This window comes from Bubalus bubalis, chromosome 18 (genome assembly GCF_019923935.1).
Source record: "Bubalus bubalis isolate 160015118507 breed Murrah chromosome 18, NDDB_SH_1, whole genome shotgun sequence".
In the NCBI taxonomy this organism is placed as follows: domain Eukaryota; kingdom Metazoa; phylum Chordata; class Mammalia; order Artiodactyla; family Bovidae; genus Bubalus; species Bubalus bubalis.
The window spans coordinates 1178474-1203836 of NC_059174.1; the positions used below are offsets into that span (position 1 = coordinate 1178474).

The 25363-nt window shown below is 60.8% G+C and overlaps 1 protein-coding gene and 1 long non-coding RNA gene across 3 annotated transcripts in view; one reads left to right on the plus strand and one right to left on the minus strand.

Moving 5' to 3' along the window:
- Window positions 1–25363, plus strand: part of VAC14 (VAC14 component of PIKFYVE complex) — a 76521-nt gene that overhangs the window by 43133 nt on the left and 8025 nt on the right. For both annotated transcript variants that reach the window (XM_025268363.3, XM_006041974.4), the window contains exon 15: window positions 23794–23968. In XM_025268363.3, coding sequence (XP_025124148.3) covers window positions 23794–23968 — 175 coding nt within the window. The remainder of the gene's footprint in view (window positions 1–23793; window positions 23969–25363) is intronic.
- Window positions 18471–25236, minus strand: LOC112580182. Its single transcript, XR_003104430.3, has 3 exons — window positions 24520–25236; window positions 20054–20132; window positions 18471–19128 (listed from the first exon to the last, which is right to left on the minus strand). It is a non-coding gene; the product is annotated as an uncharacterized LOC112580182 (long non-coding RNA).

The window sequence follows — 25363 nt, forward strand, 5'->3', positions numbered from 1 at the left end:
CCCCCTGCTTTCCTGAGCTTGAGGAGGGCAGGGCTTGTCCGCTTTAGCACGCTGGCATCTGGGGCTGGTTAACTCTTAGTGGCGGGGGTGTTCTGCGCCCTCTGGGGTATTGAGCAGCACCCCCCGTCCTGACCCCCTAGGGGCTAGGAGCACCATCACCGCCCCTGTCGGGACAGTCAGAAGTGTCCCCAGACAGCGCCAAGGGCCCCTGGGGGACAGAGTGATCCCAGGTGACAGTCACGGTTACAGAGGGCAGAAGTGGATTCTGAACCTCACTGGCCAAAAGCAGAAGGTTTCCGTGTTTGTTTTTTCTCATCGAGTTGGGGACTGAAAGGAGCCCCCCCACCAGGAAAATGACAGACACTCCCCACATGACTGACAGCTAGCTTCATGTGGCATTCCAAATTGCAGAGGTGTTGGCTCTTTTGATGAGTCCTCCTTGCCTGGAAGACTTTCAGGAAACCAGTGGAGAGAGGGGCCTTTGAAAAAGGAGTTTATAGCTAGTTTCCTCTCTCGAGAGCCCCACCGCAGTGGGTTTTTCCAGCCTCCATCAGCCTGGCAGGCCCCAGTGGGGCCTGGGGAGAGGGTGCTGGGGGTCGCCGACCTCCCCAGACAGCACGGAGTGGGAGCGCGTGGGCGTGTGCAGGGGCGTTCCCTGTCCCATCAGCGCCGAGGGTTTGCAGAGCTGGTGGTCCTGCGTCCCCGTGGTCCTGTGCAGAGCCTTCAGGGTGGCGAGGCTTCGCTTACTCTGGGGGGTCTCCCAGGCGTCCCGGGCTGCTGGGAATCCTCGTTGCTGCAGGAGGGGAATGAGAGGAGGTCACGTGCCCACCTGGCTCGGTTGGAGCTGGGCTGCAGACCCCTGCACTCCTCTGACTTTGTAGCTGGCCCTCTGTCCCGTCTGTGAGAGAGGGTTGAGCCGGGTCCCTGAGGGGTCTCCCCACCCTGCACGCCAGGACCTCCCAGCACCTAGCTCCCCAGAGGGTCCTCGCCCCTCGGCCTTCTGGGGCCGAGTCCATCCAGCACAGCAGTTACTTGCTGCTCTGGGGCTCACGTCCCTCGAGGACCACACTGGGGCCTCCGTGGACACGGCGCCTGCCCCCAGGGCACAGCTCACTCCCAGCCCGCTTAGCCAGCATGCTCTCCCAGCCCCAGGTGGAGAGCTCTGCGGCAGGACGGAAGGCCCTGTCACTGGGCCGCTCACATATGTTATCCCTCCTGCCATCCCGCCCGCCCCCCGAAATAGCAGCAGTCCTTGTCATGTCCAGTCACAGCTTCCTCGGGGCCAGGCTAGCCCTGGGAGGCTGACCAGTGTGCCCTGCCCCCCACGTGGAGGAGGCCTGAAGCCATGTACCCTCTTCCTCATGGCCAGACGGGGTTGAGGTCCTTCAGCAGAGCTTCGCTGGGGCCCGCTCCTGGGAGGGTCAGCCTGCCCACCTGTCTTCCAACTCATTTCCTTACTTTCTGCTGGCGGCTTTAAAGAAGTGCACGCTAGTGATGCACGCAGACGGCTGAGGTGAAGCCACAGGTCTGATAAGAGACAGTGGATATTTCTTAACCTGCTCTTTGTCGTGTTCAGCCAACTATAAGTTGCTGCCCTCAACCCCCAACATTGAGCAAAGAAAGGAAAGAAACTCTTTTTGCAGATAAGTGGCCATTGTTCCTGCAGTGGTGCGTTTAGCTCAGGGTCCAGGGACGGCTACTGGAAGGACAGAGGCGTCCGGAGTTCTTGAGGACAGACATTTGGCTGTGGGTCTTGGCCTTGAGGAAGAGGCAAGACCCTCCACAGGCTGGGGAGCAGTTCCCCACCCGCCTGGCCTTCCTAGGCTGCCCCTCCGTGGGGGTCGGGAACGGAGCCCCTGCAGGGGTCGGACATCTGCTCCGTGTCCATGTGGCCTTGTTATCGGGTGGGCGTAACTGTGTAGAGGTATGTTGGGTTTGGGGAGGCCAGGGATTCCAAAACCTGATCTCAACGGGGCTTGCTGTGCCCCGCCCCAGGCCCTTCTTCAGGCTGCAGGGACTCAGGGTGGGCAGATGCTGAGCACAGGTGGTGTGAGCGCCAGCCCTGCCCACACCAGCCCCCGCCCCAGGGCTCCACGGTGGTCAGGCAGATGCCACAGGCACTTGGGAGCCAGTTGAAGAGGGGGCTTCTCAAGTCAAACGACCTTGGGTTCGAATCCCAGTTCCTCCAGTTTTTAGCTTGTGGACCGTCTCCAAGCCCAGTTTGCTCTGACTGTAAGACGCGGTTGTTGCGCCTGCCCTGTCGATCTGCAGAGCAAGGTGCAGCAGATGCTGTGCGTTTGGTGCCCACAGACAGCTAGGGGGCGCCGCTGTTGGCCTCAGGACGCGGCCTCGGCCTCCTCCCCCACCCCATGGTCTGTGGGGAGGGGAGACTGGGCCCGGCAGAGGGTGAGAACCAACCTTCTGTGCCGAGCGCTGGCTCCCAGGGCGCCACCAGCGGCCCTGCCCGGCCCCGAGTGGGTGTGTGTGTACATTTCCTCTGGCCCGTCCCACCCCCCCAGCCAGTGCAGACGGAACAAGCACAGGGCTTGTTTTCCCACGAACCGTCCCACTATATTCCAGAGAAGAGGAGAGGAGGGAGAAAACGCAGCCTCTTTGATAAACTGCAACATGAACTCCAGCACAGCCCAACAGCTGTGATCCTGACAAGGCTTGCTTCTGTGCGGAGCCTGCGCGGCTGAGCACGCTCACCCCCGGCCAGCTCAGCCCTCCGGCGGCCTGGGCCTAATCAGCTGTGCCTCCCCCACCCCCCTTCCTCCCTGCTGCCTTGCAAAGAGGGCTAGCCGGAGAAAGCTTTCTTTTCAGCCAGTGACTGTGCTGTGAACTCAGGGCTGCAGCCCCAGCCAGCTCCGTCCATGGTGGCTGAGGTCCCAAGCCCCGTCCCGGGAGAAAGGGAAGCCCCCAAGATGAGGCATTGGGAAGGGGCCCAAGTCTGGCGGGGGGAGCTGTCACGAGGCTTTCTTCCATGAGACCCGGACCCCGAGAAGCCCCACTGGGTACAGCTTCTGGTTCATTCTGGCCCTCCTTCGACACAGACATGCCTGGCAGCTCATCCAGTGCAGCCGAGGCCCAGTGTCCCTAATACATCCCCTGCTAATCCTGTTCCCCCTTACCGCCGCCCCCGGGCTCTGCAGAAGAGCCCCGTGTTGGGGGCGGGTGGAGTGGGAAACTGGCCACTGAGGTGGGTGGTGGGGCCGGAGCCCGGGCTAGGAAGCCACTGGAAACTGGACTGGTTTTTAATTGTGGGGCGGGAGGGGGCGCGGTGGTGCAAGAGGAGCTCTGTTTTCACGCCGTAATTGGGAAATTCCGCTGTGCTGTCCTCGTGCACTCCTCCCTGGGGACAGGCGGCCCTGTGGCCCGGGCAGCCCACAGCATGGGCCCGCCCTCCCGACCCGGCCCCCGCTCGCCGTCTGCATCCCCCGGACCTTTGGAGCTCACTCAGCATCGGTGGCACCCCGTTTCCCTGTCCCTTTCTGCATGCCACCTTACCTGCCGGGGTCATTGGTTGGCCCCCAGAGCCCATTGTGCTGGTGAGAATGAAAGATAAATCGCGGGACCTGGCCAGACCCTGTTCACAGAGCGGTGCAGAAAGCAGCTTTTCCCGCGGCCCCCAGCCTGCAGGGAAGCTGCTGGGAGGCCCAGCTCAGCTCTCCCTCGCGCCCCTTTAACGGCATTTGCTCACAGTAAAAACAAACTGCTGTGACAGACATGCGCGCCCCTGAGTTTGTCTGCAGAAGCAGGTCCCAAGTCACCTCCCTGGGCTGCAGGAGGATTGGGGTCTTCCGTCAGTTGTCCGTGTTGATGGGTCCTCTGCCGAGGGGAAGGGGACGGGACACTGAGCAGGGCTGGGGGCTTTCTCCAGGGGATCGCTCCATCCCTCTCAGGAGCAGCTCCTCTCTCTGTCAGTGTTCAGTCAGCCTGCCCAGCTGCCTGTGGGAACCTTCTGGAGCCTTCCCCCATCACTCCTCTCCAGGGGCCAGGGTGCGTCTGTGAGATGAGACGCAGGACAGCACAGGGAGTGTGTGGCAGAAGCTGCTTTGCACAGCCAGCTCCTGACTTTCATCTCCTAAGCGGAACGACGCTGAGGGCTTGTGAATGCAGGGTGGCCCAAGCCGACATGCCAGAGATTGCCTGCAAGAAAGCCCTGCCCGCAAAGGTGAAAAGACGTCCCTGGAAGGGGCAAAAATGCAGAGAGCCCAGCCCAGTCCATTTCCACTGCTCTCTCGTCCTTGGCAAAATGCCAGCATCCAGCACCTCGCAGAACCATCTGCAACCCAGGGCCTCCCCTAGGCAGTCCGCATGCTGTCCTCCATGTAGAACCCACTCTCGTGCACATTGGAGTTCCCTGCAAGAAGTGACGTCTTTTCTTCTGGAGTATGAAAACCACATGCGATGGGCCTTGCTGGGTCAGGCTGGGATTAATTAGGTGCAGGCAGGAGTGTAGGGGAGGAGAGGACATGCTGGCCAGAGACAGCCCTGTGCAGTGTGCTCTGGGAGTCTGGGGAGTTCTAGAGGGAAGTGGCCCCACATTCCGAGGGTCCTCCTGGATCCTTGAGGGGGCCGCTGATGGAAGCAGGGGATCGAAGGAGGCTTTGAACAGGGCTGCTGGGAGGTTAGAGGTAATGGGTGGACTTAGCAGAGGGAGGCCATGTGATCCATGGAGCCAGCGGTTTGCCCCACATCCAGGAGCGCCTGTGGAGGGGAAGGACTCCGGAGCCACCTCGAGCCCACCGCATGGGATGCCTTAAAAGGCCTCCAGAGACTCATCATATGGGTGGCGGCACCTGCTGGGCCGTCCCAGCCTCCAGTTAAAAGTGCTTGCTTTGTAGTCCACACACCTGAGAAGTGTCGGCTCCCTGCACTGTAGCCAAAGGCTGGGAACTAGACAGTGAATTTCCCTCTGAAGCTTGAGAGGTTGTGGAACCTGTAGTTGTCTCTGGATCTGTTTATACCTTACCTCAGGACGCCAGGAAACTAGCAAAGCTTTGACCTTGGGAAGCCAGACAGCTCGGTTAATTAGGAAGTAGCTGCCGGGGATCACAGTGGAGCAACTGAACAGAATATCAGCAGGTTTGGAATTGGCCCCCAGAGGTCACTTTCATCCTCCGCCTCCCTGGAGGAGGGCTGCACCTGCGCCAGGAGAGACGAGTGGGAGTCCTCGGGCTAAGTGTGCTCTGAAGCTCCGGGAACAGCAACTGCAGAGGCCAGTGTCCAGTGGTGCGCTGTGCCCGGCTCTTGGGAATCTCTGCCTCTGCGCCTTTTCACCTTGGCTTTCCTAGAGTAGGCTGCTCTGGGAGGCGCCTGTGTGGTCCTCCCTTCTCCCCACAAGCATATTCTTCTAGCAGGTGGCCACAGAGATCACATACACACACTCATACTCATCTTCAGTAAAACACGCTGAAGGGTTTCCATCACGTGCTGTTTGGAAAAGGTGTCAGACCAGCTGCCCCTTCCACGTGGAAGGAGAGCTCCCGTCTCTGAGCAGATGCGTCGGAAGGGCCCTGGCCTGGGGGAGTCTTGGCGCCAAATGCAGGCTCAGACGGCAGGCACCCGGCCACGTGACAGAGCACAGCACGCGGGGAGGGGGCTTTGTAAGCCCGGCTGCACGCTCATGGGGTCCGGGGCGGACAGTGGGAGTCTCCTTACAAGCGGGCAGCTTGGCTCCCAGGAGAGCATGGGCACTGGGCCTTTGCCTTCACCCTCGAGTCTCCCTGCAGCCCAGGAGCCCCTGTGCCTGCCCCTCACCCTTGTCTCAGGGCACCTCCAGGGGCGCTGTGCACCCACCGTGGAGCCCAGAGCCCAGAGCCTTAGCTGTCTTCTGGGTGCTGGAGGCTGTGCGGGAAAACCGCCCAGCGTCCAGCCTGGACTTGCTTTTCCTCAGCCTGGCTGGAAGGGGCCTCTCCAGGCATCGCTGACCCACAGGGAACACTTCTGTGGCCACCCCCTCACCACCCTCTCCCGGCTCTCAGCCTCTGCCTGTCCCCACTCGGAGGGGGACCGAGGATGAGACTGCAAGTCCCTCCCCGTCTCCCTCAGGCCCCGGGCCTCCAGACTCCTGCCCGCCCGCCACGCTGGCCTGTTTCCGGTCTGTATTTAGATGACATCATCTCACAGGAACTGCCTGGCTCTCGGACAGGGACTGACTGTCTTGGTCTAAATCTCCGTTTTGATTCTTGCTCAGAAGAACAAGTCTCAACCCCTCTCTCCTCCCAGCTCGTTTGTTTTTCCTCTGGTTTATCACAGTTGCTCACATCACCTACATTGGCCTCTCTCTCTCTCTTTGAAGCTGAGCTGAGACAGATTTCAAGTGCAGTCCTGAGGCATCTCGTTTTTCTCCAGCCCTCTGTCAAGCATCTGTCTCCAGCCATGCCTGTGACTCTCCCTTCCGACACTGCTTTCCTGGGTGTGAGGTTTGTCCCTCTCCACTGGCCGCATGCCCATCGGGGCTGCAGTCGCGGTCCAACGCCCCAGCTCCTGCTCTCGCCCGTGACCACCTTTCCTGAATGTGGGGCCGTCTGAGCCTCCTCGTTTCATTCCGCCAGAGAGCTGCCACTCTAGCCAGATAACGGAGCTCCCGTCTGCACCCGCAGCCTTGTCATCGGCAGACTCGGAGCCTCCTGTGTCCCCAGTTCTGCCTTGTTTTCTCTGCCATTTTGCTGTCTCTCTGGCAAAGCCCTCTTTTCTTCACCACGTGACGATGACACGTTTGGCTTCTGTGCCACACGTCCGTCTCCTCCTGGTCAGGCCACCGTGGCGGCCTCTCCTCCCTCTGTGGCTCAATTTCCACAATGCCTTTTTTTTTTAATGTAAATTTTTCATTAAATAACACCATACCATATAAAGGTACGTGAATCGTAAGTGTCCTACAGCTTGGCTAGTTTTTGCCGGGTCCCTGTATCCAGGTAACGAGTGATGAAATCAAGCAGAGCGTTTCTAGCACCCAGAGGTCCCTCTCGCGTCTCCTCCCTACTCTTCCTCCCCCAAGTAGGCACTGACCTGACTTCTAACTGTACATTCGTGTACCTGATTTTTTTGTTTTTGTTTTTGGAGGGTTTTTTGTTGTTGTTAACCTGATTTTTTGAGCTATATATAAACAGAATCATACAATCTGTGCTCTTTTATAAGCTTTTTGTTGGCCCACCGCGTGTTTGTGAGAGGCACTGTGTCCACATAGCAGCAGTTCACACGTCTGTCTCGTCCCCCCTGTGTGAGAGCAGAGGCTCACTTGCCCGTCCTGCTGCCATGGGCAGCTGGGCATCTGGGCTGTCTTCTTTGGCACTGCTGTGGAGAATGCTGCCTTGGGCATCCCTTCCCATGTCTTCTGGTAGGCACATGTGCACGTTTCTCTTAGACAATGCCTGGGGTTTGCCGGAGCAGGGCCATACACGTGTTTAGCTCTGACAGATAGCTGTCCTAGCTGCACCGGTCTCCGCTTGTATCCAGGATATGTGAGAGCTTTTGTTGCTCACATCCTCACCAACACTTGTATCATCATTTTGCTTTTAGCCGTGCTGATAGGCTTGTGGTGGTATCACCTGATGGGCTTTCGTTTGTTTGGCTTTTGGCCATACTGCTTGGCTTGCAGCATCTTAGTTCCCCCACCAGGGGTTGAATCCAGTGGTCCCTTCACTGGAAGCGCAGAGTCCTAACCCGTGGACCACCAGGGAATTCCCCTCACCTTGTGCTTTTAATTTTCATTTCCCTGAAGACCAATGAAGCTAAAGAACTTCTCATCACTTTTTTGCCTTCTGGATATCCTCTTTTGCAATGAGCCTGTTTAAATCATTTCCCTGTTGGGTTTCTGGTGAGTTTCTTATTGATTTGTGGAAATTCTTTATACGTTCTGAATTCAAGTCTCTCTCCAGCGTGTGTACTGTAATTATCTCCTGCTTTGCGGTTTGCCTTATCGCCCCCTTAAAAGTGTCTCTGATGAACAGAAGTTCTTTATTTCTAATGTAGTTCAGGTGACACGTTTTGCTTCTCAGCACTTTTTACGGTTTGTGGTGCTTTTCTCAGGGGATTAGGAGCTCGTGAGAACCAACCCTGGAGCTGCCCGTGTCTGGTAAGCATTCCCAGCGCGCTGGACTCCGGGTACAATCCGCCTAAAGCCCAGAGGCATTAGAGCTGCGCGCTGGACAGGGTCTCGGAGGCCACCTTCTTTCCGTCCCCCCGTCAGCTGGACCCCAGGGCTTCCGGGTAGAGCCACTTAGACGTAACTACAGTCGGCGGCACTCTTGGGGTCACAGCACCAGTACGACAAGGGGCCTTGCCTGGCCCTTAGAGTCCGGCCGAGGCGCGGGCTGCAAGGCCCGGGAACGTGGCATCTCCCTGTGATGCCATCTCTCCTCTCAGCCTCTCTGCGTTGGTCTCACTTGTTGGCAGGGAGGTGGCCCCTGTGTCTCACTCCATCTGCTGGCTGTGCCCTGCAGGGTCATGGGCCCCTGGGTGGGGCGGAGCAGAGCGGAACGCTGTCCAGAGGAAAGGGCCTGCCGCTGCTCAGCTGAGCATCATTCTCCTATGTGAAAGTGGAGATAGTGGCCACCATGGTCTCCTGCCAGTTCCTGGGAGGTTACGTGTCCCCACAAGACGGTGCTCCGGGGAGTGTCTTGTACCTGGTGATTGTGCGGGAGGTCCTGGTGGTGACAGTGAGGGTCCTTGCGATGAAGCTCCCTTCCTCTCTGCATGTCCATCAGGGAGCCGGGGCTGGGGGCCTGGCACTCCCGCTCCCCCGTTCCCAGCCCCTGGCTCCTCCAGTGCCATCCGCGGCTGCTCCCTTGGGCTTGGCTCCTGGAAAGCAGGCGCTCTGTGGCTGACTGTCGCTGTCTCTTGTTTTCTAGAGAAGCGTAGGCAAGAAAGCTGCAGAGCAGACTAAGACTAAGACTTGTCCCCCAGTGGCCTCCCCTCCTCTGTCCCCACCCCCACGCCTTGCCCGTCGGGACTCGGTTGCAGTCGGGACACAGACTGGCAAGCCCGAAGCAGGCGTCCCCTGGCCCTCCTCAGGCCTAGGCCTCTCCTCCCCATCAGCCCCATGCCGGGCTGGGGTCTCAGGACCCGGGCCTGTGCCCCACTCCCATGGGGAAGAGGGGCTGCTGCTTGTGGAAAATTGGTTCTGGAACCAGAACCCCAGGCTGTGGACAGGAGACCCAGCCGGCGTCCGCTCTGTGGTCAGCCTCAGTGCTTCCTGGAAAGGTGTATGAAGCAGGCGACACCGAGGGCCCTCCAGGGCGGCGGTGGAAGAAGGGACCCCCTCCCCTCTGCCTGCAGCCTAATTGCGCAGCCGTGGGGGTGGGGAGCCGTCTGTGTCCCTTTGACCTTCCTGGAGACCACCATGGGGGGCAGGTGGGCGGGGGCGGGTCGCGCCTCCAGCTGGTCTGGCCCCTTTTCTGTGGCCGCATTCGCAGCGCTGCAGGGCCAGAGGCTGGCCTGTCTGCCGTGTGCTGCTGTGTCCCTGACTCAGACCCAGCCCTGCCCCCAGCAAGGCTGCTCATGCTGCTCCCCACCTGGGCCCCAGCGTGCTGGCCCCAGGCCACGACTCAGGGGACGAGGGGCACCTCAGTTTGGTCTTGGGGCTCAGTTTGGCGCCCAGGAGGGGCCTTGAGGGCCAACCAAGGCCTCTCACACAGGAGGGGACTCGGGCTCTGCCCTGCGCCACGCCCGGGCTAGGCCGCTACAGACCTAGCCCCCGTGGTCCACGGGGGGCACCCTCGGGTCGTGGTGGGCAGGAGCGTTGTGGGACGGGCAGGGAGGAGCACAGGCTCACCCAGGTGGCGGCAGGGTCACAGGTGCACGCCTTCTTCCGGGGCTGGTCCTGGGGCGACCTCAGCGTACCAGCCCCCGAGCCAGCCCTGGGAACACGCTCCTGCCTTCACCCAGGTGGCAGTCCAGTGACACAGCAGACAAGTGACTAAGAAATATGAACCCCGGTGCCGTGGCTCCTGCTCTGGAGGAAACGGCAGGCTCGATGGGGCCCACAGGTCTGGGCCTGCGGGGAGGTGGTGCCCGGCAACTCCAGCAGAGCCAAGAAGCTGCGACCTGGATCTTATGTTTTCTCGGAGCATAAAACTGCCCTAGCTGTCCCTGTGCTCAGGCTCAGCTGAAGCTGCGGCAAGAGCTAGCTTTTAGGGCTGCCTGAGAGGTGGCTTGGAGCCAGTGCATTTGCGACCTTGCTGAAAGCGCTTACTGAGGAAAATCGGGGCAGGATTTGGGAGCTGGCTTTTTGTTGTTGTTGTTTCTCCTTTTGAAAATTAAAAAAAAAAAGCCAGCGCTTTGGCCCTCCTCACCCCGTGCTTCCCCCCTGAACTGCCCCCCGTGCCCGAGTCCGCCGGCCCCAGGCGCTCAGCCCTTCCGCTCTCCACACCTCCCCTACCCCACTCCCTCTCCATCCCCCAGCGCTTCAGGAATGAAAATACCAAGTGGGTAAAATTAAGGAGCCGGGTAGAGCCCTGGAAATGAGGCCACAGCTGTCAGGCCAGGCAAGAGTCGTCATCTCTGAATGGACTGCCGGGAGCAAGCGCTCGCATCCCCCCCGCCCCCCGTGAGCGTGGATCAGAGTCCTCAGCTCCCCGCCCCGCTCCGGAGGGGCTGCTGCTGCTGTGCCAGCCTCCACTCATCACCGAGCAGGCCTCAGAGACGGGGTCCCAGTGCCCTCCCGGGGGGCCCCAAACTTGAGCAGCAGTGATGCTCTGTGGGAGCACATGGTGGGGGGGGTGCCCAGCATGGAGGGAGGGGTCCAGGGAAGTTTCTGGAAAGAGAGGCGGCGTCCCTGAGCCATGGAAAATAAGGCACTCGATGGCGGGGAGGTGGTAGGAGAAGGTGCTGTGTAGGAAAAGTGTGCTCAGAAGCCCAGGGCCAGAGCGTGGGCCCCCGTGGGGCCCCGGGCAGGCTCAGAAGGCCCTCTGCACCTGCTGTGGGTGTGCGCAAGTGCTGAGAGACACCCCGACATATGGCCACGCTGGGGTGGGTGGCACCGAGCCGGGGGACTGCCTGAGTTCCCAGAGCCCCACTCCCCACGCTTCCGTGAACGGCAGGGAAGTGGGGCCCAGGGCTCGCGGTGATGGGGACGCTCACTGTCCATCTCCAGCTGCACCGTTGGCACCCTCAGACACCAGAGGGTGGTTAAGGAGCGGCTCAGGAAGCTTGCTTGACAAGGGACATGGCCGTTACACCGTTCTGGAAGGTTCAGTGGTCCTGGGGCCGGCAGTGTGAGCAAATAACCTGAACTGAGTCTCAGACCTTCTTGATACCCAGACGTCCCTGCCGTGACGCGTGCGGCTCTGTCAGGCAGCTAGTCCCAGGTGTCTGTGAGCTCAGCCAGCTTGCCTTATCTGTCCCCAGAGAGGAGTCAGCCTCTCCCTGCCTCCTACGGGAGCTGATCCCCTTCCTGACAGACTGGCCTGCCTCCTTCGAGCCCACTCCCGAGGGGCCTCCCGCCCCTCTCTGCCAGTAGCCCCTGGCCTGAGCAGTTGGCAGGTTCCTGGGATTACCTCACTTCCTTCCTACCCTTCAAGCCTGAGCCACCACCCTAATCCAGTTCCTTCTGCTTCTCCTGGCACCCCCAAGTAGCATGGTAATTGCTTTCTCAGGTCTTCAGCTGTGCACCCCGCCTGTGAGTATTTCCCAGTCCCCTGACCCTCTGCAGGAAGACCCTGCGGGGAGCAGGAGGGAGAAAGGACTGTGCCCCCATCCCCTCCCCTGCGGTCCTCTGCCCTGTCTCCTGCCAGCGGCGCCTGCGGTAGCAGCAGCAGTGCCACGTCCTGCCCCAGCCCCGTCACGCGGTCCGAGGGCACACTCCCCCCAGGATGGGGTGCCTGGCCTGCTGGCATAGGGCAGCTGCCCGATGATACCCATCCCCAGCCCAGATCCCGAGACGGGGATCTGTGATTCCAGAGGTCTGGGAAGGTCACAGCTTCTGTTTCATTTTTGTGGTGTTGGGAGAAACATTCAGGCATCCCTTTACATGCTTAGTCTTTCTGAGCCAGCGGGGGGGCTCCTAGGAGAGGAAAGACAGCCATCAAAGATGCGCCTACAGGCCAGGCATAGTGGCTGCAGAGTGGGGCGCCTGGCTCGGGGAGGAGAGGCCAGAGAGGGAAGCAGGATGGATGGGCCTGGACAGGCGTGAGTGCCCTGGGCCCCGGCCCCTGCTGGCCATCTCCTCAGCCCCCCCGCCTTCCGCAGCCCTGACCTGGCTCTGGCCTCCCCCTCAGAAGGGGCATCTAGAAAGGTGGTCCCCAGACCTTCCATTCTTGAAATCGGAAGGTGCTTACACGAGGCACACGTGACTTAAATAGCCGCACAGGAGGGAGGCTCCCATGCAAGGCTGCAGTCTCAGATCTCCCCTGACCTGGCTGCATCTCACCCACCAGCCCCAGGCCCTGGGGTGGAGGCGGCTTTCCAGCGTTGGTGGGAGGCCGGGCCTTCGTCTCCGTTGATAAGACTTTGCTCTTCTGCTCAGACTCTATTTCAGGAGAAGCCACCCCGTAGTAGGCACTCCTGCCTCAGAGTGGAGCCAGGCGTCTTCTCATGCGAGGAGTATTATGCTAATCACTCCTTGCAAACAGGCAGACTATGTAGGAGGTTTGCCTGGTTTTATATGAAACCTACGCCTTTGAAGCAAAGAGCCACCGTGGCTAAAAATACCATTTCCCGGCTGTTGATCCTCTCATCTGTGCTGTGCTTGTTTCCATTGTTAAATCTCACTGCTCCGCCTCCAAGATCTCCACGAGGGGGTCCACGACGATCCCCAAACATGTAGGTTTCTAAGTGATTTCTGTATTGTTTTAAAAGACATTTTAACTCATGTAAGATAAAAATGGAAATAACGCAGAAGAATGTAGTGTGAAATGTGAGAGACCCTCCCCACTCCTTCCTTCCCCACAAGTAGCCTCTGCTTTCTGTTTCATGTACCTCCTCCCAAAACTTGTCTTTGCGTTTACAAACGTGTGATTCTGTTTGGCTGTGGTGAAAGTTGTGGTTTTCTGGCAGAGGGTTCCAGACTCAGAGTCGTTCTGCAGCTTGCCCTGTGTTCCCTGACACATCAGCCGTCATTTGACAAGCGAATCCATCCAGATCCCGAACTCTTCAGGACACTGCCCTCTCTTCTTCAGGCCGCAGCGGGCCGGCTCAGGGTCACCTCTCCCTGATCAAGGCTGCCATTTCGGGGTTGAACTCCATCGCCCGTTTCTCTGTGCAGCTTCCAGACCGTGGTCTGTGGGCAGTGTTGTGATGAGGCAGACCCCTTGGCTGACACACTGCGGGGGAAGGCATGGGGCTGTCTCTTCTGTACCCGAGACCTGGGACTCCTCAGGCACCTGCAGGACACCGTCCTGTCTGGAGCCCTTTCTCATTCTCATGTGCTTAATCCCATAAAGATCTCCTAGGCTGGAAAGGGACATTCGGATGAAAAGCCTATTTCATGCATCTTAAATTTCCCTGAAAATGACTGATCACAAAAGAAATTTTTGCAGCCTCCTGACAGCGGGTGGAGGGGGGAAGAGAAACCCCCTTTGCATTTGGCCACAGAGAACTGAAGCAGTCCCCTCCACACTCTCTTTGTCCCATCCCTTCGGCTGTGACCCTGCCATCCTCCCAGCCCTTTCACTCTGATCTCTTCCCATTGTCCAAGAGACTCAAGCGCCAAGGCTGCTCTGATATTTGCTCTTTGTTACCAGCAGTGGGTATTAGCGTTTCACTTCCCAGTCTGTTCTGACGTTTATCTCAGTGCCCTTTAAGTGGGCACTTGTGAAGAGCTACAGAAAATGATCTCAGATCGTAAAATTCCGTAAAACTCCCAGACGAAAGATTGGAAGGCCAGAAAGGCACTAAAGGTTCCAGCTCCTTGGAGAAGCTTCTCTCCTGCGGAAGCCAGATGTGGCCAGGAAGGCGGGAGAGGTGCATGCGGGGAAGAGGAGCGCTGTGCTTCCCTCCGGGGCCTCTGAGGCTGGGACCCAGGGGAGCGCTGTGCCTCCCCCGACCCCAATCCCCAGGGCTGCCAGGCGGGGACCCAGGGGAGCACTGTGCTTCCCCCACACCCATCCCCGGGGCTGCCAGGCTGGGACTGAGGGCAGGCCGCGCTGTCCAGGCCAGAGGGCTTAGCTCCCTTGCACCCTTCCAATGGAGCAAGTCAGGGCTGTGCACATAGGACCTGGGACCCTAAGGCGGGGACAAGGCAGAAACTCAGGGGAAGCTAGGACGCAGGCCCTGGATGGGTGGGGAGCAGTCGGAGAAGGAGAGCAGCCAAAGCTCTGAGCCAGGCCCAGGCTCTGCAGCCCTTTGCCGGGGCCGTGAAACAACTACCCACGGAGAGCAGCATCGCCGGGCTGGCAGCAGTTCAGGGCGACGGTTCTCAGTCCTCACCGGGAAGCCTGTTAGGGATGCACATCACCTACTCCTGGAGTCCCGGACGGTCTTTGGGTGACTCCAGTGTGCAGCCGGGTTCAGGGCTCTCTCAGTAAGGGGCTGTTTCTGACATGGAGGGCCTCCTGGTTCTGGAGGGTCACTGTGTGACCTTCTGGCTGGGCCAGGACACTGAGACAGGAGGTACATATGGCGCCCACGGGCCGGACACTGAGGCTGCCACCAGGGAAGATGGGAACCCTTCAAGGCACATCCTTAGAGGATCACCATGGGAATGTGAGATACAAGTGGATCACTGTGGTTGCCTGGGACCCACACCACGAGGGCAGCCCGTTCGGGTGAAGAATTTAAGGAGGGGGACATTCTGGCCTGGGTGGGGTGACCGTGTGGGCACCGGGCTGCTGGGCCCAAGTCTGGTGGCGGCGTTGAGAGGGGCAGCGTAGGGGGACACTCAGGCCTCTGTGTCCCGGCCCAGGGTGACTAAGGGGGAAAGGAGGCGCTTGCTGTCTGTAGGTGCTTGTGGTCGCCTCACCAAGCAACAGGGAGTGATCCTCAGCCTGGAGCGAAGGACTAGTTTGGGAAGAACGGGATGGAGTAGAGGAAAGTGTGAACAGAGCAGCTTGCTAACAGGAAGGCTGGTGGGGCAGGGGGCGCCCAAAGCCATTCCCTGGGGACAATGGAGCGGGCCTTCGGGCCCCCAACTCCCAGCACTTCTGTACCTGCTGCCTCACTGCTCAGAAGGTCGCCCCCACCGTTTGAGGGGAAAAGTGTCAGCGATTCAGCAACGCCTTCCCTTACCTATTCCCTCCACCTCAAGGGGCCCTGATGATTAAGGGCACGTGTCATGAGGTCTATGTGCCTTAGGCATTCTGGTCACAGGGAGCTGGAGCCCTCAGGTGGAAAGAGGGCCTAGCCCAGGAGGAGAGGTCTGTCCTGCAGGTGACACCCAGTTGACTGTCCGGCGGAAGGAAACGTGAACTCTGGGTCAGGGATTCGACTGCACCGTGGCCCCGGCAGTGCAGCTTGGACCAGCCCTGGGTTTCGGTTTCTTGGAGCGCTTGGTCTCTGAGGGCCTCCGTGAGCCTGTCTAGACACTGGCAGGGCGTGGATGGCAGCCAGGTCTGGGCCAGGAAGCAGTATGCCAGGCTGGATGGGCGCTGACCTTGAGGCGCCTGCAGCCTCTTCCAGGCGGGACCCTCCTCAGTGGGAGGCTCCATGTGTCCAGAGGGAGCCCCCTGACAAGGGCAGGAGCTTGCAGGGCTTCAGAGGGGAGGACCATCCTGTGCAATTCTCTTGACAGTCCACCCGTGGGACCCCCAGGCCTGCAGGACTCAGGGTTGTTTCCCCAGCAACTCCGCCTGGACTCAGAGCATGGGAGTTGTCGGACTGAGACCCCTGCTCCTCCCGGACCTCAGGCAGCAGCTGGTCTGGGCCCTGCTGGTGGGGTCACCCCCATGAGTTCCTTCCTCATCCCCGCTGGGGTCCTTAGCTCTGCCTCCTGCCCCACCCCTTGGAGACGGGCCACCACCCCAGCAGAGCAGACTCAGTGTGGGCGCAGGTCACCGCGGGCCGGGAATGGTCGTGTGGCTGCTAGGTGCCCACCACCTGCAGAGGCAGCTCAAGGGTGGGGTGCAGTGGGAGGAGCTGGTTTGCTGGTAAACTGCCACAGAAAGGTTCTGGAGAAAACCAGGCTCCAGTCCATCAGAAGGCCTAGTGATACCTGTAGCCAAGGTGCCCTCCATCTTCCCACAAAACCATCCCGTCTTCCAGAAAAAGCCCATCAGAGCCCCTGGGTGAGCCAGGTGAATGGCGAAGCAGCAGCAAAGCACTCAGGCACCAGGGGGGGCCAACCAGATAGGACCTCAGCAAGACTCTGGCCCTCACCCTCGTTTTCCGCAGATGAGGACGGCTAAAGCCACTCCTGGCCCATGTGAAAGGGGCTTTAGGTACCTGACAGGCCTAATATGGAGGAAGCACTCACAGACGTCTGTCCTGTGGGGCCAACGCTGAGGAAGCCGTGACTCAGCTTGAAGGGAATCCCTGTGATGGGAGAGGCAGAGCCCAGGCCCCTCTCAAGGGCTGGCTGCAGTTGATTGTCATGGAGACCACAGGATTTCCCACGTCGGCCCTTCCCTTTCTTTTCTTTTCCCGGGAGGGCTCAAAATATGAAATGTCCTGAAGCCATGGGCTTCATCTCCCAGGGTTTGAGGCTTGGAGCCTGGAGAGAGAGCCCCCAGAGGCTTCCTCGTCCTTCTGTGGTGTCCCCAGAGCCTCCGGCAGGGGGTCACACACCTGCCACCTGACGTGCCTCCAGCCATGTTCAGGGCAAGCTCCCTGTGGGACCGAGGTGCAGCCTCCTTTCTAGGACACAAACTCGGACGTTGTCTGTAAGTCAGCCCTACGTGGTTCACAGCCCGCCTGACTCCCTGGGTGCCCAAGCACGCAGTTCCCAGTGCCAGCTGAATGCCACACCAAAGTGACCCAGGCCATCCTGCCCTCCTGTCAGTTAACTTCTGGCCCGCAAGTACCCATCTCCCCATGGCCCCCAGCGGCCCTGCCCGATGGGGCTTCTTCCCTCAGGAAGCTGAGGTCAAGAAAGGAGACGTCTTCAGGGAGTGGCAGGGGCCCGGCGCCCTGGGGGTGCAGGCAGATAGTGGGACAGGCCGGGCGGGCAGGGGAGGGGCCGGCACAGGCCTGTCGGGGGGGCCAGAGGCGCTTAGAGCACATGGGGGCCTGGCTTGAGCAGGCTGCCGCGGCACATGAGAAACAGGCCAGTGGGTCTTGTGGCACTGGCTGCCCTCCTGGGGATGGGCAGGAAGGAGGGAATGGGGGTCACCTCTCCCGGGCTTCCCTCATAGCTCAGTTGGTAAAAAATCTACGTGCAATGCAGGAGACCTGGGTTCGATTCCTGGGTTGGGAAGATCCCCTGGAGAAGGAAATGGCAACCCACCCCAATATTCTTGCCTGGAGAATCCCATGGACAGAGGAGCCTGGCAGGCTGCAGTCCATGGGTGTGCAAGAGTTGGACACGACTGAGTGACAGACAGACTTCTCCCGGCTCTGCCCCTCCCTCTCTGGTCCCTGGAGCAAACTCCGAGCCTCCAGAGAGGCCCTGGGCGCTTCCAGGAGACCACTTGGTTTTCTCAGCCCCTCCCGCCCTAAGGAGGCCTTCTCAGAAGGTCCCTGGATGAGCCCCGTTCAGGCGTCTGCCCCCAGAGCCTGCCACACCCTCTGGAACAGGGTCAAACAAGCTGCGTGGGCCAAAGCCCCTTCCTTCCCATCCCTCTGCCTCTCCCCATCTGCCTCTGTCTTCACCTCTACTGCACCGACTCCCAGCAAGACCCAGAAAAACAAGTCCTCATACCCTCTCCTCCCACCACACACCCCCCCCAAAAAAACTTCTCAGTGTATCAGACACATTGGCTGCATTAGACATGATGAATTTTTAAGGCATGAGTTGGCAGGGTTACCATGGCTGCCTCTGCCCTGAGGGGCACACTGCTGAGGATTGATTGAAATAAATAAAACAGATTTACAACTTTCATACTTGGGAAGCAAAGAGCTGGAAGGGAAGAGAAGCCGGGGGCTGTAAGGGAGGAGGCAGGGAGCTCTCTAAACTTCAGAAGGGAGCCCATGGCCTCCTCCCCCATCTGAATGTCTCAGTGACCTGAGAGCCACTTTCTCTTTAAATTCCTAAAGGATCCCAGCTGTTGGGACAAGGGGCAGGGACCAGGCGGGAGGGCCCTTTCCTGTGGGAATGACTCTGGGCCCCGAGTTCCCTGTGCTCGACATTAGGCCGCGCTTCAGAGTTAACGGCTGTGGGGCTCCTGGCAAAAGCCTGTTTCGTTGGCCTTGGGGCCGAGGGGCCATGGACACGGCCTAGGGCCAAAAGGGAGAGGAAGTGAGGACCCAGCCCTCCATGCAGGGTGCTAGCAGCTGGGGATGGAGATCAGAGGGGGACCCAGGCTAGAGGCAGAAGGCGGGCGCTCTGGGGAGACAGTCTGCCCGAAGCCCACTGGCCAGCCCTGAGTGCTCCTCCAAGGCGGGCTCCACATGCAGCCTCGCAGGGAGCCTGACTCAGGACGCCTGCCCGCTCACCTCCCGCAGCCCAACGCGCCCCCCGCCCGCCACAGGCCACACCACCCCCTGAAGAGCCGAGCTCACAGGGGCGGTCCCCCAGCCCAGTCCCTCACAGGGTGCCGGGTGGGCTGGATGGCCGGCTGGAGACGGAGGCGTGATGGACCCGGCGGGCAGCACTGGTGGAGGACGCAGAGGATGACTCCGTGAGCATTCAGGGCAGCCTCAGAGACAGCGGACAGACCTGCCCGCATCGGACACCATTGGTTGGGCCCAGCCAGACAGGAGGCACCGAACGAAGTCACTGGCATCACCTGTCCCCCGTGTGGCACTAACACAGCACGATTCCTCGAGGTCTGGAGGGGCCTGGGAAGGACTGGTCCCCTGACTCCTCGGGAGGTAGGGGCCCTAGGGAGCGGTGGCACACCCGCTGGGCCCAGGGCCTGGCAGCTGAGGCTCGTTTTGAGTTCTCTCTTCGTCTTGGGGCAGTGAGCAGGGAGGCGAGCGAGGGTTGAAGCAGGAACAGACTGTATTAGTGGTGACTGGGGAAGGCTGGGGGAGTGGGAGGCAGCCCCCGCGATTATGCCCATCTCAGCAGCAGCGTCCCCTTCTGCTCAAGTGGGGTGAGTCCAGAGTCTCCCCTCCAGGCCAGCTCTTTGGTGCCATGTGCTGGTGGCCATCCTGTCAGTGGGGGTAGCTAGTAACTCGGGACAGTCAAGAGTGGGAAAGCCCTCCAGCCTCCATTTCCCCTTAAACTTCTCTTGAATCCATCTGATGCCAGTTCTACGTCCCCCTACCAGTAACCGGGCTGACTCGCCAGTGGGATGAGTTGTGCCCACCAGCTGGTCCCAAAGCTGGCACTGTCAGCCTGGGTGGGGGATACTCCTGGGCCCTACAGGCTGCTTGCTCACCCAGCACCCTCTCTTCATGGATCAAACATACTGTCTGCTTCAGCTTTTCTACAAAAAGCCAGGCCTGAGCAAGGAGTAGGGAGGGGAGGGCCGGGCAGCCGCCCCCAGCGCCCCTTGAGAAAGGATGAGCTCACTTCACTTCCCAGCCAGCTCTGGGCAATAGGCTTGGTGTCAGAACCGGCAGGGCTGGGTGCCGGGGGCGTCGACATGCCCTGACTTGGCGACAGGCGCCACGGAGACCAGAAGGGAGCCCGGGGACCTGGGAAGGCTTGGCTAACAGCATGGGTGGGGAAGTGTGACTTCGCTGGTCCTGTTTTTGGAGGGCACAGGGGAGTGGGGTCATGGGAAGAAGTCTCCCGTCTTCTCCCAAAGCCGCATGGCTGACTTCAGATTTCCCAGCAGGAAAAGCAGCAGGATGCTTCCCTCAGGAAAAGTGCCCATGCTTGGGCCCCTGCCCCACAAGAGCTACTCTGGTCCCCTGCCCCTCCACATGGGCCTGGCCCCCAGCTTCCCCACCGTCCATGCCCCCCTCCTCTGTGCCAGCCCATGCCTGCCCCCAGCCCCCTCTATCCCAAAAGGACTGGGCCCCCTCCTTCAGCACCCCCACTACCAAGATGGCCTCCCCCAGGCACCCTGCCCCATGCACCCCCCCAGGCCTGCAGGATGAGCCCCGGAAGAGCAGGGCCTCTTCTCACGTTCTCTGCACACGGCCCGGCAGGGAAGGGTCTTGGTCCCCACACCAGGACTTGGCCTTGCCCAGCTTGGTCCCGGTCCCTGGAAAAGAAGCGGCGCATGGGATCTTCCCACACCAGGACAGAGCGAGGACCCGTGGCCTCGGGGCACGACCTGCCCTCTCCAGCCCCTGCCAGGCCAGTTGAGGTCTTCCTCCTGCCCACTCTGGCCCATGGTCACCTGAAGCAGGGGCTGTAGGTGGGCGCCAGGCTGGACCTAGGGCAGCACCTCCCACCATGGCTGGGGCCATTCAGGGGCAGAGTCTGGCAGGTGCTTGGCCGGTGTTTGTGCTTGGGGGACAGTGAGAAGGCTCACACCAGCCCGGCAAGCGTGGTGTGGCCCTGGCGGGCAAGCTCTGGTCCTGAGCCTTCCCAGCCCGGCGTCCGGCTTGGCCTTTTGAGGCCGCCCCTCTGTCTGTGCTTTAGGGAAAGTGGCGGTCCCTCTTGTGTCCAGGGGTTTCAGAGCCGACGGAAGGTAGGGTGCTCCCCTGAGAGCTCCTGTGAGTGACACAGGGTCCCCCGCGGGAACTTGGACCTGGAAGCACAGGACAGCGGTCCGTGCCGCAGTGGGCAGCTGGAGGAGAGGGGGCAGTGCGCACGCTGCAGGCCACCCCAGGGCAAGTGCGGGCCGCCCTGGGGCAAGTGCAGGCGGACCCCTGCTCTCCTCGGGCCTAAGGGGGCCTCCAGGTTGTGGCCTCCCAGACCCCACCCAGGCTCCCTCCCACCCCACCTCTCTGCCTTGTCCCCAAGTATTTTCCAAGCTATTTTCTCATCATGAATAGCACGTTAATGTGGGTATTAAAAAATACGGGCAAATGTTTAATGCTTACAAGCTGTGTTCCATTATTGATGCTCTGCTTGAGGGCCCGGCAGGCAGCACAAGCAGGTGGGGGCTCCATGGAGAAGTGATGACGCAGCAGCCCTGTGAGGCCGCCATCTGCCAGGCCCGCTGAGGGACGGCCGGGCCCGCTCACTACGGGCTCCTAGGAGGCAGAGTGGGGAAGGGAGCTTGGTCCCTGGGTCTGAAGCCGCCCCTCCTCCCCTGCAGGTGTGGCCAGGCCCCTCTGCGTGCATGGGGTGCTGGCTCAGCAGATCCCACGGGGGGAGCCTGGGGCCAGGTCAGGGAGGCTGGGCCGCCTGTGTGGGTCACACCACAAACTCAGGTTTTGTGCAAAATGGCCCCTTATTTTCGGTCATGCTGGGTCTTCATTGCTGCATGCAGGTCTTCTCTAGTTGCAGAGAACGGGGCTACTCTCTAGTTGCAGTGCGCAGGCTTCTCATAGCGATGGCTTCTCTTATTGTGGAGCAGACTCTTGGTGCACGGACTTCAGAAGTTGCCACCCAGGGGCACTTGTGTCTTGAGGGCGCTAGAGCGTGCTGGCTTTGGTAGTTGTGGCGCACGGGCCTAGCTGTCTGCGGCATGTGGAATCTTCCCGGACTGGGGATTGAACCTGTGTCCCCTGCATCGGCAGGCAGATTCTTATTCACTGCAGCACCAGGGAGGTCCATAATTTAGCACTTTTTAAGAAGCACCCCAGTAGTGGCACGGAGGGTGAAAAAAGAAGCAGGGAGTCTGATTAGAAGGTGGCTTGGAATTGAGCAGGCAAGAGAGGGCTGAGCGGTGGCCCTGGGCAGGATGGCTGAGACGGGCCAGGAGGTAGGCGTGCGCTGAAGGCAGAGCCCTGGTGAGAGGGCCCCTGAGGGTCACAGAGGACTCAGTGGTTTGGGCTGCAGCAGCTGCATGGGCAGTGATGTCCCCTGAAGGCTGGGGGCCTGAGTCGAGGGGGAAACTAAGAGGTGTGCTGTGGCCCCGCCAAGCCTGAAGGGCCTATTGGTCAAGCAGGCAGGGCAGCCACCAGGCGAGCAGTGCCCATCCAGAGGCCACCAGGGCTTGAGAGGTGTGTGTGGGAGCTGCTCATCTAGAAATAGCTTTGAAGACATCCGCGGGGCCAGACACGGCCACCAAGGGTGCCAGCCAGAAAGGGAGCCGAAGGCGACTGAAAGCCCCAAGGAGGAGGGCGTGGTGGTGACGTGGACGTACTCAGCACTCTGCTGTCCTGACCTTCTGAGGCCTCCTTGCGCTCGCAGCTTCTTAGGGATGCCAGGAGGCCGTGGTCCCTGCCTCCACTCCTCGCCACCCCCTCACTGGTCTCTCTGCACCTGCCCTGGCCATCCTCTGGCTGCCACAGGCCCCCCTGGGCCCGTGGTCCCTGGGGAGCGCTGCCTGGCAGCAGCCTCAGCTGTCGGCCCCCGTCATGGAGACGGCGGCAGCTGCGGACGACGGTCACTTGTGACCATTTGTCAGAAAGCACTCCTTCCTCCCGGCCTGCCCTCCTATCCTGCTTCTCTCCCATGGCCCTGGAGAGGGGCGCATCTCGGGCTGGGAGGGCCCCGAGGGGACAGAAGCGCTGTCAGTGCTCTGCCAAAGGGCCACCCGTGGTACCAACGCGGGACCCAACCAGGGGTCCCGTCCGCCACGCACCACGCGTCACACAGGCTGTCAGGAGTCTGGGTAGCTGCCCTCCGAATCGCCCCAACAGTGCAGGTAGACGTCACCCCCAATTAGAAGGTGGAGAAATTGTCCACAGACACACTGGGTCACACAGCTGGTCAGGAATCAGGAGCCCTAGGCTCGGAGCCATGGCCCATCCTCCACCCGCTCCACCTGCCCCCACGATGGCGGAGCCCTCCCCATCCCACCCTCTGGCCCGTCCCCCCAACAGCTTTGTTTCCATTTCTTTGGTGGTTTCTGGCCCCAGCCTGCTGGTTCCAGCTGGGCCTAGGCTGGAGACAGCCTGCCTGCTCTTTACACTTCGTGGTTTGGCCTCTCTGTTACCAAATGCTCTGGGATTTTTCTGGAGCCAGGGGCGGAGAAGAATCTTCTCCAGTCTGGGCCCAGGGCGTGGCTGGTATTCGGAAGGAAGCAGGAAGCCAGACCCTGATAATGCTGAGTTTAGTGTATGTTCAGTGGCCAGAAGCAGAGATGTTAGAGGCTCATTGGCTCCAAGTGGGGCACATTTTGTTCAGCACCTTTGAGGCCTCAGACCCCTGTTCACACAAGCCTGAGGCCTGAGAAAAGACCAGGAGTCAGGCAGACAGACACTGACCCTGGATGAGAGACAGGAAAGGGGGCACCATGCTGGCACCGGCCCCCAACAGGCAGGGCTCAGGGGCCACACCCCACCCTTCTTACCAGCCTTTGCCAACTCCTGGGTTTGCTCTTCTCACTTCCAGAAGCCGTGAGATTCCTCGACTCCCGACAGAAAGGCCTGCTTGTCCCCACAAGGCCAGGCTTCTGTGGGCAGCTGGCAAACCAGGGAGGTCAATAGGCTTCCCCGAGCCCTGTCCTTGAGACCTGGTGTCACTGTTGACATCACCTTGGTCCAGAGACCCGGGGGAAACTGCTTTCTTCCTCTGTTCTCTGGGTTCCCAGTTTTCCCTTTTATAAAATGGAGACTCCTTCCCAGAAAGCCCGCGCCTTATCCCCCAAGCTGTCTTTCTTGGGATTTCACATTCTGGCCTGGGGTGGCGGGATAAACACAGCCTGTGGGACTCTGGAGTGCCCGGGAGCCATGGACCCAGCTCTACTGTGAGTGGCCCCCTTGGCCCCCCAGAGGCCCAGGAGCCGGGGGTCCTGCCACAGGTCCAGAAGGCTCTGCCTCCTGCTGCACATGGAGAGCATCTTCCCCCTCGCCCCCCCCCAGGCAGCTCTGCCTCCTGCTGCACGCGGAGAGCATCTTCCACTCGATGGCGGACATCTTGCTCCGGGAGGAGGACCTCACGTTCGCCTCAACCATGGTCCACACCCTCAACACCATCCTGCTGACCTCCACTGAGCTCTTCCAGCTGCGAAACCAGCTCAAGGACCTAAAGACCCCGGTACTCCTCACCCGCAAGCTCCAGCCAGCGTCGTTCGTGTGTGCACGGGGCACGGCCGTGCCAGCCTGCCCCTCGGTCCCCAGAGATTGGCGGGGAGGAGACAAGGATGTGACCCGAGGCTTCCCGGTCCACTGTCAAATATGGGTCCCTTTGGGTGGGCTGTATGTGAGTGCTAGCCACGGGCATGAGTTTCCTTGGAGCAGCCCGCCACGAAGGGCTCTGCCCACAGAAGACTGGGGACCCTGCTCTGGGGTCCATGTGCCCTCCCTGACACCCCACCCCACACAGAGCGGCTCGGTTCTGAGCCCCCATTGCAGGCCTGGTTGAATCGTGCTTACTGGGCTGTGCCAGCTGGTCAGGGTCGGGCCTGTGGATACAACCCCACCACGGTCGGGTGTCACCGCTCCCCTGACCCTCCTCCTTAGCCTGGGCCCCCCTCTCCCTCAGAGGGACATGTCTGTGTCAGCCAGGGTGTCAACGGTGCTGTCTGGCCCAGGAGTTTTGAGTGAGGACCCACCAGGGCCGGTCAGAGAGAGCAGGGAGGCGCTCACCATTCTGCCAAACCGTTCTGGGGGATGTGGGTCAAAGGCCTCATTCAGACTGAGCTGTGGAGGGTCCCTGGGTTGGCTGTCATACAGGACAGGCTGGCCTGGCGGCTCCGGGGCTTCCATCTGGGCTGTGCTCATCATCCTCCCAGCTCAGACCCTGCACTGGCCCGTCTCTGGGGTCTCCAGGACGTCCAGGCCTGTGCCTGGGAGCATTGGGGCCTGGCCTCTGGGAATGAGCCAGGCCACACCCCTGCCTCCCTCCTGTAGGATGTTCCTCAGGGCAGGGGCGCTCCCTAGGGTGGGCTCAGCTCCAGGCGTGGTTTCAAGTGCAAGGTGAGCTGCAGAGGAAGGAAGAGGTGGCTTTGAGGATGACAGGAAGGCGCTGCCCAGGAGAGGAGGCAAGGCCCTGAGCAGGCTTCCTCCCCGCCCGCACCCAGCGCCCTCGCGGACCCCTAGGCCCTGCCGTGGAGGGCTGGGAGGGTGACTGCTGTTACCTGCCGAGTTGGGAGCGCCAGCGCCCAGGCTAGGCTCGCTGCCGGCGGGCCTCGCAGCCACAGCACGTGGCTCTGCGCGAGTAATGACAGGGTCTGAGGAGGAGCTGTCAGCGTTTCCTTTGTGACGGCTCCTTCCGGCTGGGCTGCCAAACAGCCCCGAGGCCGGCCGGCCCCTAGTGCCCCACGAGGCGCCCGTTGGGGGAAGGGGCGGCACAGCTGGGGCCCCCCGCGGCGGGGGGCGGGGGCGGGGCCCGGTGGGGGAGGGGCACGGCTCGCGGGCGTGGCCCGCGGCGGGGGGCGGGGGCGGGGCCCGGGTGGGCTCTGTTGACAGCGCACACCCCCTCATCCCGCAG